At 44.5% G+C, this 12273-nt stretch overlaps 1 protein-coding gene across 2 annotated transcripts; it reads right to left on the minus strand.

Annotated features, from left to right (window-relative positions):
* Nucleotides 1–535: 535 nt before the first annotated feature.
* On the minus strand, nucleotides 536–11569 carry usp46 (ubiquitin specific peptidase 46). 2 transcript variants are annotated; one of them, XM_079739644.1, is made up of 9 exons: nucleotides 11245–11569; nucleotides 9434–9514; nucleotides 8062–8275; nucleotides 6428–6666; nucleotides 6054–6130; nucleotides 5651–5734; nucleotides 4858–5055; nucleotides 3550–3628; nucleotides 536–3240 (listed from the first exon to the last, which is right to left on the minus strand). In XM_079739644.1, exons 1-9 carry the CDS (start codon nucleotides 11278–11280, stop codon nucleotides 3139–3141), a joined length of 1110 nt encoding a protein of 369 aa, XP_079595770.1. In that variant the 5' UTR covers nucleotides 11281–11569; the 3' UTR covers nucleotides 536–3138. The 2 variants fall into 2 exon arrangements, with proteins under 2 accessions (XP_079595770.1, XP_079595771.1); XM_079739645.1 differs by lacking the exons at nucleotides 8062–8275; nucleotides 9434–9514; nucleotides 11245–11569 and adding an exon at nucleotides 6948–6997.
* Nucleotides 11570–12273: the final 704 nt, after the last annotated feature.

Genomic DNA, 12273 nt, shown 5'->3' on the forward strand with positions numbered 1-12273 from the left:
GTGTACGTGTGTCATCAATGTATGTTTAAGTGTATAGTAATTGTGTAATGGGTGTGTTCACGTGTGTAGTGTGCACATTCGGTGTGGAAACTAGTGTATGTCTATTGTGCGTGTCTAGACAGTGTGTGTCTATCTAGTGTGTGCATGAGCAAACAGTGTTATTTGTTGTGTGTGAGTGAGAGAGCGTGGAACAAGGAGCACTGACGTCAAACATGATAAAGGAGAAACTGTTGCACCACTGTGACTGCGTACGTGTGGTGTACCTAGTGTGTGTACTTAACTAGTGTCTGTCTTGTGAAGTGCATGTGTGTACGCTTGAAGTCTGTGTGTGAGAGCAAGGTGCGTTGACGTCAAATAAGAACTTCGGGAAAGACCGTGTTGAATGGTGAAGAAAGGAAATTGGGAGACAGAAACCATAACACAAAAAGGTTGCTCACAAAGTGGTTTTAATTTGAAACATAACCAAAGGAAACCTCTTACTTGAAACTGACACAGTGGTTCTAAACCTTAAAGCATTTATTATATCACCCCTCATTAAGTGCACTTTCAGTTACACAACCGAAAATAAGGTCTGTTTGAGAACAGAACCGCTAAAGCTCCAAGTCCATCACACACACACAGTGTGGCATGTGTATGCATGTATGTATGTATGTATGTATGTCTTCAAATCACCGAGACAGGAATTGGCCTCGGATGTGCTTTGTCTGGCTCTGCACAAGCTTGTGCATAAAGTGTTAAAGGGTCCCTATTTTACAACTTGGTTAGCAAGATAGATAGAAAGAAAGATGGATGTGTGGATGGAAGCTACAAGCCAACCCAGTGAACTTAGGTAGGCTGATTTATCTAGGTGGACAAACTACCCCCTGAAACGTCAAAAATGTTTTGAAATTGCTAAGGAACATCACACCTGAGGGTAAAATAGGGTCTCTTTAATGGAAGAACAGCACGCATGTCTATCACAAAAATGTACACTCATTCACTCACACGGTTGGTTTCAACCCAGCTGTTAAAGAGAAGGTTCTGGAGCGAGGCGACTCCACTACAGCAGATTGTGAGACAAAGCATTCAATGAAACAGCTTCTCGCACAACTTTGAAAGCCAGCTAGCATGACCAGCACCTGCATTTTTTAGCTTTTAGCTTTAAAAATATATATTTTTTGTTTCTATCCTCTGCAATCTTTTTTACATGACACATATGTACATAAATTAAATAATACAAAGAAAATAAAGAATTCTCTGGGAGACGGTCACATTTATATGCCAAGTTGTTAAGGACCATAGATTGGCACATATACCGGCCTTTCAGCCGTTGCACACCAGAAAAACCACGCTCCTATCTTGAAATGTGTCTTATGAACACAAAGACACTACACTAGCACATGGTCTGGCTCTAGCATATTGCTGAATGGGCCTATTGTAGGACAGAATGTTGATTATCCTCACAGGTAGGAGGATACACAACATGAAATTAAAGACAACACGCAGAGATCACTCCGTCCACTTCCTGTGGGCAGAGGCGCAACTTCCACATTCCCAAAGTAAAAGTTTATTTTTGTCAAGTGCATTATTTTGCGTATTTGTGACAGACAGGAAAACAACATATTAGTTAGATCAGCTGAGCTCAGTGCATAGAATGAATTAGAAACTGAAGTCTACCACCACCACCCACGTAAATGTTGCCGTCATGAAGACAACAAAAAATATATATCATTCAAACATTCAAATATTACTAAATTATCAATGAGGACACAACTACACATACTGTTGTACTACATAATATAATATTATATATAAAAGGCAAGAGAGAGATGGAAGATTGTGGATGACATTTTGAGCACATTGGACGAGAGACTGAGCAGGAAAGAGTATTATGTAGCTGCTGGGAACCTGACTTCAAGATGAGTCAAATCCAATTCCCGCCTTCATAAATACCCATTCAAAAAGCATCTTATCGTCTACTCTATACTAACGGGAAACAATTTACCACCCCTGGCACATGTAGCCCTGCACACACGCATGCATGCACACACACACACACACACACACACACGAAAGGTCACTCATTAAAGCCAAACTTCTCTCTTTACACGATGTGTGTGTCAAGATACACCTGGTCCCTCCATAGACAGGGACACGGAACAGCCTTTCAACAGAGGGACACACATCTAACCAGCAGTCTTCACTTCAAACAGAATAACTAATAAATAAGATTAATAAATATCCTTTTTAGATCATCTTTATAAAGTTCTATGACGGACTTAACTTACACAGGGACTGGTGTTTGGAGGAACAGGGAAAGCTCAGGGCTGAATGTCTGCTAAACATAAATATCTGATTTAGTTGGAACTAATCTAATCCAACTGAATGTTATCAAATGTACACCTCCCCTCACACACACACACACACACACACACACACACACACACACACACAGTTGACCTTGAGTGAAAGGCTCAGCAGTGCGGCTAACCAGAGTTACGGAACAGCTTCCGACAGTTGCTATTGACAACCGCAGTGCCAAAGCCCTGTCGGGAGTCTAGGAAACACCTGGATCTCTGCGGTTGGACCGACTGACTGTACAGCCCTCCTGCTACACGTGATCAACCGGAACAGAGCTTTTCTACACAACTGTCCTTGAGTTTAAATGGCAGCATCACCTCCCCCCTCCCTCCTACTCCTAAGGTGAGGGCACTTTCTGTGTGGGAGGAGGAGGAGAAGAAAGGGGAGGAGGAGGAGGAAGAGAGCGGGTGAGGCAGGGAGAGAATGTGCGTGTGTGTCATATTGCTAATGAATGACATCATCTAGCCTTCTTCATTGCAATGATGCATATTCAATGCAATGTGAATTTTATTATTTTGATGTCCCAGTTCTTCACAGTTCCTTTCCCTCCCTCTTCACATGTTCTTCCCTCCTGTTCTAAAGTGCAGTCCAGATGCAGGTCACTGAACTTTCATTTATCCCGCCCCCGGATGTCGAGGAAAGGAAGAGATGGGGAGAGAAGGGAAGAGAGAGAGAGACAGAAACAGAGACAAAGAGAGAGAGAAAGACAGAGACAGAGATATGGCACAGGTCTTAAGAGAGTAGAACAAAAGAGGGTAAGTAAGTCCAACCGTTGAAAGGAACCCTGGCTGGTACTGTTCACTCTCTGGACTGGTAAAACAGGATGTAGCCCGACTCAGAGTTCTTGGAGATGTCAGACGTGAGGCCGTAGAATTCCTCGATGGCCTGGGCATCGATTTTCTGTCCCACAGCAGAAGAGAGAGAGTGATAGGTGGGGAGAGAAAGAGAGGAGGAGAGAGAGAGGGTGAGAGAGAGAGGTTGGGAGAGATGGAGAGGGAGAGGTTGAGAGACAGACAGAGAAAGAGAGGTAGATACAGAGTATAAGACAGAGACACGATAGTGTTTGATGGAGATAGATAGTATAAGATAGATGGTGAGAGAGGTAAAGAGGGAGAGAGAAACCACTGTTAATGATGAGAGCTGTGGGCACTGTCTACATCTGAGATGGTGGCGTGGGTGAACGGTGGGCGTGAATAAAACGTGACGCACCTCCACAATGTCGTCGTCAAAAAGCAGCCAAAAGCCATGGCTCTTCACGATGGTGATGTAGTGGCCTCGGTTAGGGCCGCTGGGGACAGATGTGTGTCAGACAACCGGATCCATCAATACACACCCACAGAACGCTACCTGACTGCTGGGAAACCTAACTTAGTGCCGCGAAGCAAACACACCCACACACGCCAAGTCATAGTTACAAAACACACACACACACACACACACACACACAAACACACACACACACACACACACACGGCTAGCAAACACTGCCTCGTAACACACTAGCTTTCTTGCAACAAAATAGTAAAACAAGTTACGACATTGCTACTATGCACACAATACCACACTAAGTTAGCCTTAAAAAAAAGTTTATCCACAACAACAAATTACACACCAACACACTGTCCTTAAACCACGATCGATCAACAAGCCTCAAAAAAGACATACACAAGCTAAGCAACAGCTGAAAACCTTTTATGGTAACCCACAGCTACCGAGCAATACCACACATCACTGTTTAAATATACATTTACCCACACACACACACTTACTGCAAAACACCCACACGCTAAACCATTCGCAGCCTTAACCTCGGTTGTAAACAAAAATTATGAATCGTTTAATGGACAAAAACAATAGCACAATGCCATCAGGTGTTTTTGTTAGCAGTAGCCAGCTGTTATAATAGATATGGGTAAATATGAGTTAAAAAAAGACCAGGACTAATTTAGACCCTCTGAAGTGGACCATTTAGGAAGGGAGTGAAATCTTTTCCTGTTCTTCAGAAGAGCCTGCCTATCTGACCATCCGGTCAGGCTAGGGTAAGGACCCCGGAAAAGACCAACAGGGACGGACACACACACACACACACACACACACACACACACACACACACACACACACACACACACACACACACACACACACACACACACACACACACACACACACAAACTCCGCTACAAGTTGGGTTTCAACTCATCCCCTGAGCTACCAAGCCAGCCTGTTCCGAACAATGCAATGGCTACTTGAAACACTTTAAGTACAATGCCATGACATCGCCTCTGGGATCAATAGCAAGATATATTTTCCACCAATATTCTTGTACAACTTGGATTGTCATAAATTTGTTAGATCCTGGTCCTATATTCACCGAATAATATAAGCCGATGCTGACAAAGCCCAAAAAGGCTAAACAAAACAATATCGAAAACAATTCAAACCCAAACCCAAAACCAACGATTCGTGACATCACTGCTCAGACAAATAAGCAGAGCCTGAACAGGAGCGATGCGTTACCTGCCGCAGTGCACCACAACGGCCACCAGGTCGTACATGCGGTCCAGGTTGACGGCGTCTCCGGACGTGTTGAAGAGGCGCAGCTCCAGCGGGAAGACGACGCGGTAGGACAGCTTGGTGTAGCGGTGCAGCTGCTCCATGTACTTAAACCTCTTCAGGTGCAGTGCCAGGATCATGGGCAGCCGCTTCACACGCATCCTGGGGGCAGCGCGTAGAGCGTGATGGATGAGGAGGGCGCTAATTGCTACTCTACACACCGTGTGAAACAGCGAATGGCGGGGAGTGCTGCAGACTCCGAGGATGCGAACATGATAACTTGATTCCATGCTGTGATTTATGGTGCTAGCGTTCTAGAATTTTAGCTACATGTTAGTCTTACACCTCTTGCCCACTGCATCCGTCCGTTGACGGATCCCATTGACTTTGAATGGGGCGGAGCCGCCATGCATTGTGGATCCATCCGTTCCGTTGGATCCGTCGGCTCCGTCAAGAAGTGGAAAAATGTTCAACTTTTCAGGCAGCGACGGATCCGTCACACAATCAGATGGATGCCTCTGCAAAGACTACTCCCCCATCTGTCAGCCACGCCTTCCGTCATCCGTTGACGGATGGTGCAGTGGGCACGAGGCGTTAGCGCCCTAGTGCTTACTCCCTTCCGTGAATCTAGCATCCTACTTCCCAGGTCACTGTTTTCTACATCACAGTTAGAAGAATGTTGAAAAAACTCTTAATGTACGTATTATTTATTTGACCGAATTTGGGATTTCTTTTCAAGACATGTTTTGTAACTGACCGTTTCTGGGCTTCCTGCTTGCTGCAGCATGTCTCACAGTAGTACTTGTACTCACTGCACAGGGTCTCCGTGTTACTGAAGTCCCTGCAGGAGAGAACCACAGGAGGCTTGGTCAGTCAGGCTTCACCTCACACAAGAGTAACACGCCAATCAAACCACAATGACACTGAGAAAGGTGGGGGTCTACCTCAGAAAGGTGAGGCGTTTAACTGAGACAGGTGAGTTGTTTAAATGACACAGATGAGGGTCTAGCTGAGACAGGTGAGGGTCTAGCTGAGACAGGTGAAGAGTCTACCTGAGACAGGTGAGGTTCTAGCTGAGACAGGTGAGGGTCTACCTGAGACTGGTGAGGTGTCAACCTGAGAGAGGTGAGGTGTCTACCCCAAACAGGTGAGTAAATTACCTGAGACAGTGGGTTATTGACGTATTCTGCTCCACATCCACAGAAAGATCCAAAAAGTCCTCATCTTTGCTGCTTACCTGTCGACAGAGATAGGAGATAGGTAAGACAGGTCATTCTTGGACCACATGAGGATTGATTTAGGAGAGGGGAGGTGAGGAGAGAGGGACGATGAAGGGGAAGCAGCAAGAGGGATGAAAAGGAACAGCAGGATAAGGATGACAAGAATGAGAAGGAAAGAGTCTGAGATGCAAGGAAAGAGAATTAGAAGAAATAGGAGATTAGAAGGAAGGCGATGAACAGGAAGAGGATGGAATATGAGGGGACGATGAGATGAAAGAACAGGAAAGAGGAGAAGAGAGGAGACCGACACTCACAGTCTCACAGTTGAGGCAGCGCGTCTCATTGGTCAACGTTCCTTGGAAGATGTCGTGCACCCACGTCGGCTCTGTCTTGTTCTCCGGCTCGGTCTCCGTGGCGACGGGTGTTCCGTTGTTTTTCAGGCGTCCGTTTTGTTTCTCCTGCTTCTTCTCGTCCTGCAGGATGTCAGCCACCGTGTTCAGCAGGTAGTTGAGGAACTCGTGTGCGTCCTGCTGCATGTAGTTATCAAACAGGTCTGCAGGGGGAGACAGAGCAAATTTAATCTAACAGGTGGAATGGTGCAGAGGAAATGTAAAATCTGCGAATGCCGCACATTATTTTATAGATATAGTCCTTTATGAATTCTTTGGAAGGTACATGTTTTCGCACGGCGTCACATTTACAATAGAAAGGACAGCTTTACACTGAGAATACACTAGACGTTTTTTATAATGTAGAAAACGCGAGCCACCACCCACCTAAGAATAGATTAAGATACATTTAACTGTTTTGTCGTTCAGTGTGTGGATACATTACCAGATTTTGCAAACCAAAAAACACGTACACGTTGCATCGTGTATTGGAGGTGCCGCCAAGGCTTTTGCTATGATTACTTTGGCTATCGTCGTTCCCGCACCCACATGACAATCACTTGCCTGTGTCCTCGGCTGTCGTCCTTCTCGGATCGTAAATACTGACCTTTATTAACCGTTTAATATTTGCGACTTCAAATCGGTTACCTGATCGGTAAAAAACAAATACCCCACACCACAGGATAACCGGGCAATATCAAAACCACAGACAAATCTGGGCTTTCCTGACCAAAATGGGAATGGGGAAATCAGGCGCAAAAGCAGGTTGATTAACCTGTGGAGATTTGAGAAGGAGAGCTTGTGTGATAGTGTTGGAGAGATATACATGAAAGAGAACAAAGAAGAGAGATATAAGGATGGAGAGAACCATGGGGAAGAGACAGAAAAAGAGAGGGGAGAGCCAGAGCGAGAGCGAGAGTGCGAGACTAGACTCGATACAGACATGGCATTGTTCATTCACATAAACTCACTTTGGAAGAATCTGCTTAACTCAAGGTTGCCTTAGCTACCACCATCCCCCCCCCCCCCCCCCCCCCCCCCCCCCCACACACACACACACACACACACCACCCAGCCCCCACCACCACACCTTCCACATCACATTCACATCGACAGCGTCACATTTACTATAGAAAGTACCGCTTTAAAACAGGATGGAAGGAATCCAATTAAAATCGAGTCAAGGTTGCGCCAGCCGAGTTGAACTGCATGAACCAACACCCTGTCAGTGTGCCAACTGCCGGATGGGCTTCACAGCCTTCTGAAAACCGGCCGGAAATGTAGGACATGGCTCGCATGATTCAGAAGAGCCCAACAAACCCTTTAGTATATTGAGTAGGTAAACAAGTTCCGGTGTAACTCACATATCTGCCGCATTCATCAATTAACTTGGAAAGCTTCTTATTGTTATGAAATTAACAGGATTGTTATGTGCTTATCTAAAGCTTTTCTTGAACTTTGAAAAGCGCTCAATATATCTCTATGGTTTACAATACACCTGTATAGCCTTACTCTCGCAGGAACAAAGAAGGTCAAACAAGGAGTGATGTGCTCCTCACCGTTCTCCTTGCGGAGGCGTGAGATGAACTTCTTGGGGGGTATGACCCCGACCTTCTTCTTCTGGGTGGCGATGCTGTGGAAAAGGTCGGCCAGGCAGGTGAGCAGGTTCTCCCTTTTCTTCTGCTGGGCCTTGTACGCCAGGACGTTCTCCCGGAACGGCCGGCACGAATACAAGGCCTGCAGCACAGAGTTGCAGTAACATGTGTTCCCAAACTGGAAGAGTTGGACAGAACAAGGAGAAGGAGTGAGTGTTTACAAAAGAGTGGGACAGAACAAGGAGAAGGAGTGAGCATTAATGACAGAGTGAGACAGAACAAGGAGAAGGAGTGAGCGTTAATGACAGAGTGAGACAGAACAAGGAGAAGGAGTGAGCGTTAACTACAGAGTGAGACAGAACAAGGAGAAGGAGTGAGCATTAACGACAGAGTGAGACAGAACAAGGAGAAGGAGTGAGTGTTAATGTCAGAGTGAGACAGAACAAGGAGAAGGAGTGAGCGTTAACGACAGAGTGGGACAGAACAAGGAGGAGTGAGCGTTAACGACAGAACAAGGAGAAGGAGTGAGCGTTAACGACAGAGTTGGACAGAACAAGGAGAAGGAGTGAGCGTTAATGTTATATTAACCGATGTAAGTCGCTTTGGATAAAAGCGTCTGCTAAATGCCCTAATTGTAATTGTAATTGTTAACGACAGAGTGAGACAGAACAAGGAGAAGGAGTGAGCGTTGACGACAGAGTGAGACAGAACAAGGAGAAGGAGTGAGCATTAACGACAGAGTGAGACAGAACAAGGAGAAGGAGTGAGCGTTAACGACAGAACAAGGAGAAGGAGTGAGCGTTGACGACAGAGTGAGACAGAACAAGGAGAAGGAGTGAGCATTAACGACAGAGTGAGACAGAACAAGGAGAAGGAGTGAGCGTTAACGACAGAACAAGGAGAAGGAGTGAGCGTTAACGTCAGAGTGAGACAGAACAAGGAGAAGGAGTGAGCATTAGTGACACCTGTTTGACCTATTCATATAATTATTAATTCATTACTTTTTTGTTAAAGCTGCAATCAGCAATATTGCTGCCCCACTTTGTCTTGATTTAATAGTGCTTTAATTTAGTCTCATGGTTCTCCAGCATTTTTTTATAGTTATAGATCTAAATGCTTTAGAAGCATGACTCAAAATACAATCTAATCAAAACAAAGTGGGGCTCGCCAATATTGCTAAATGCAGCCTTAACTTTAATTTGTCAATTATTTAATTTCCATGAATGACTTCTACTCATTGTTCTCTCATGTGCATATGATGAATACAGTTGAAACTTGTTAGCTATTATGGAGGAAAAACTAAAATGGTAACCAGTTGGGTTAGCCTGAGAGTTACATTGACCAATCCGAAGTAGTGTTCGTTGACTGGGAACTGCTCAGGGCCGATGTCTTTCTCCAGAGCAGAGGCATTGGTGCCCTGAGAGGAAACAGGAAACAGAGGACCAAAGATAAAACAGCTGTTCCTAATAATAAAGCTGCCTTTAAATAGCATACATCTAACTGTTAACTGTCAAATAAACTCATGTTTAAAAGAATATACATTAAACTTGACCATCCATAGATTATAAAACCTACACATAACCAATGTGTTAATCCTTAGTTGCATCGACTGGAGGGCTAAATACATTTTTTAGGCAATTTGCTAAATCACTTAATTAGATGGCACTTCTCTGCTTGTCTTTGATACTTCACAAGGGGCAAATGTGTCGGGGCAGAAAGTGTATCATATAACTGTAATCAGTTTATATGCAAGCATGTGCAATATCTATTTTAATAACAAAGTTACCAGATGTATGATATAATAGTTTAACTTGAAATAACAATTATATCCTACGCTTTAGGGATTTGATTCATTTAAATCTCTGTAATAGGCCAGAAATCCCATTAATTAGTGGAATTTAATCTACCGACTGTCCACACATGTTTTGGTTTCCCTGTTTACAGGATTATGGTCTGCGTGTTACAAGTCATTTCAAAGGATAACTTTGGGATATTAAGTTGGACAACATTTTCCCAACACTTTCCGAGAGTGCAAGCGCTTGTGCCATTGCAACCCTTTCATGATTGGGGCAATAGTGCCCTGTCAATGTACCACCTCTAAAAGTGCTTGTTTTTGCCACTGACATGCTTAGATTGTTATCAGTGTATGACAACAGGGACATTTCCTGCATTACCTCAACTCTTCAGAGCTCAATATTTAAGAGTGAGAGTTCTCCTTGAACAAGACTTGAACAAGGGTCACATTGCAGCCGGGAATGGACTGCAATGGCTGAAGCGCTCCCTATCAATACACAACCAATTTCAACTATTGTTGTCTGCATTAGACTTTTAGACCCAAAATGATGGGAAAATCGGGTCCAGGTAGACAAATTCAGAAGTTATCCTTTAGCAGATACTTGTATCCAAAGAGTTACAGAGAATTCATAGACAAGTCATTAAGGAGCAGGAAGGATAGAGACAGATATGTAGGTAGCAAACATTGTGGTTCGAACCTAGTACTTTTCCTCCACCAGGCCACCAGACTCACTCGTCACTGAAAGACCTTCTCATGACGTGTGGGTCAACAACAACAAGAGCCTGCCATGTGTTGTAACCATGGTTACAACAAAGACGTTGGAATGTTTAATCGAGAACAGACAACATTGTGTCGTCTGGTTTGTTAATTAGGACTACCAATGACATTGTTATTGCCATATAATACGTCTCGTCTAGCAGGCAGCCTCATCTGGAAAAGTACTGGTATTGTCCACTTAAAATGCCAACACATTCTATCCCTGGTCCTGCTCAGTTTAACAGAGATACGGTCTGGGTCAGAGCGGCACCAGGGGTTATGTAATCACAACCAATCTGTCAAAGGCAGCGATTTGTATCCTCCGCAGACATCCAGTGTAAATCACACTATGGAATAGCATAACGTTTCCGATGCAGGAGTGACCCTGCAACACTCATGCCTCGAACACAAGGGGCCCCACTGCTCTGAACATAGATAGAAAATCCAAGAGTATACCCTGTTCATTTTGCATTCTTCCGGGAGAGGCCGGGTGCAGAGAGCCAAGTCAACCGTGTCACCACATCATCATCAATAGTAGAGGAGCAGGACAGATGCAGGCAATCAATAGTAAAAACGGCTATCAGCCAGATACTTACCATATTACAAATGGAGGCGATATTTCTGACAGTCATTTAGTTTATAGTGTCACCCACACAGTCATCTTTATAAAAGAAACATTATGACAGTGCAGGCGGTGCAGAGAGATGGAAGTTAATTCGCAGCCGCGACCGGAGGCCAAGACCACAACCAAGCATTCAGCGAGACGCAGCACAGCGGGTTGCAGAAAAGCCCACTATTAAAAAAGAAACTAGAGTCTAACAACGACTCGACTTCATTTTAGCGGGCGTTCATCGTATTTTGCAACTGGCAAAACATTAGTGCATCAATGGGTCACGGACGCACGAAGTTGCAGCAGGTTGATACAGCAGAGGGTTGCACTAGGGGACGGCTACTACGCTGGGAGGTAAAGTATACCGCCCACTAAATCCAGAGAGAACAGAGACGATTGGTCGAGAACCTCGACTGTGTGATTGACGGACGGTAAAAGCCATACAGACCACTCGGATGATAACGACCGGAGTTTCTGGGATATGTAGTTTGACATTGGGGAGCCATGATTAAAGGGACAGTACGCGATAGCTGCGCTCATCACTGGTTGCTTTGTAGGATTATACATCTTATCTGTTTTTTCCCAACCAAATATTTTAACTCATTTTTCTACATAATTAAATAATGAAAAATCACTTTGGCCTGATTAGGAACATTCCAAATAAAAAAAATTTTGTGTTTTTAAAGGGGACATATTATGAAAACAACACTTTTCCTGGGATTGTTGTTTTGGGTCTCTGGTGCTCCCACACGCATACAAACTTTGAAAAAAGTCTGTACATGATTTTTTGAGTGAGATATGCATTTCTGAAAGTACCCCGTCTACAGTTACCAAACGAGCGAGTCAATTTCGGCGCCCCCTCCTGCGTAAGAAGGGGGCAGAGTAGAATATTACCTCCCACTTTCCTACTCCCCTCCAATCAGAGCATAGCTAAGATTTTGTGGACCAGCGGATGAGTAGCTTCGGCGGGGGGAACTCGGTGGCAGCTCAGCTCCGGGAGTACAATCCCTTTCTC

This window comes from Pollachius pollachius (assembly GCF_949987615.1).
Source record: "Pollachius pollachius genome assembly, chromosome: 7".
Classification (NCBI taxonomy): Eukaryota; Metazoa; Chordata; class Actinopteri; order Gadiformes; family Gadidae; genus Pollachius; species Pollachius pollachius.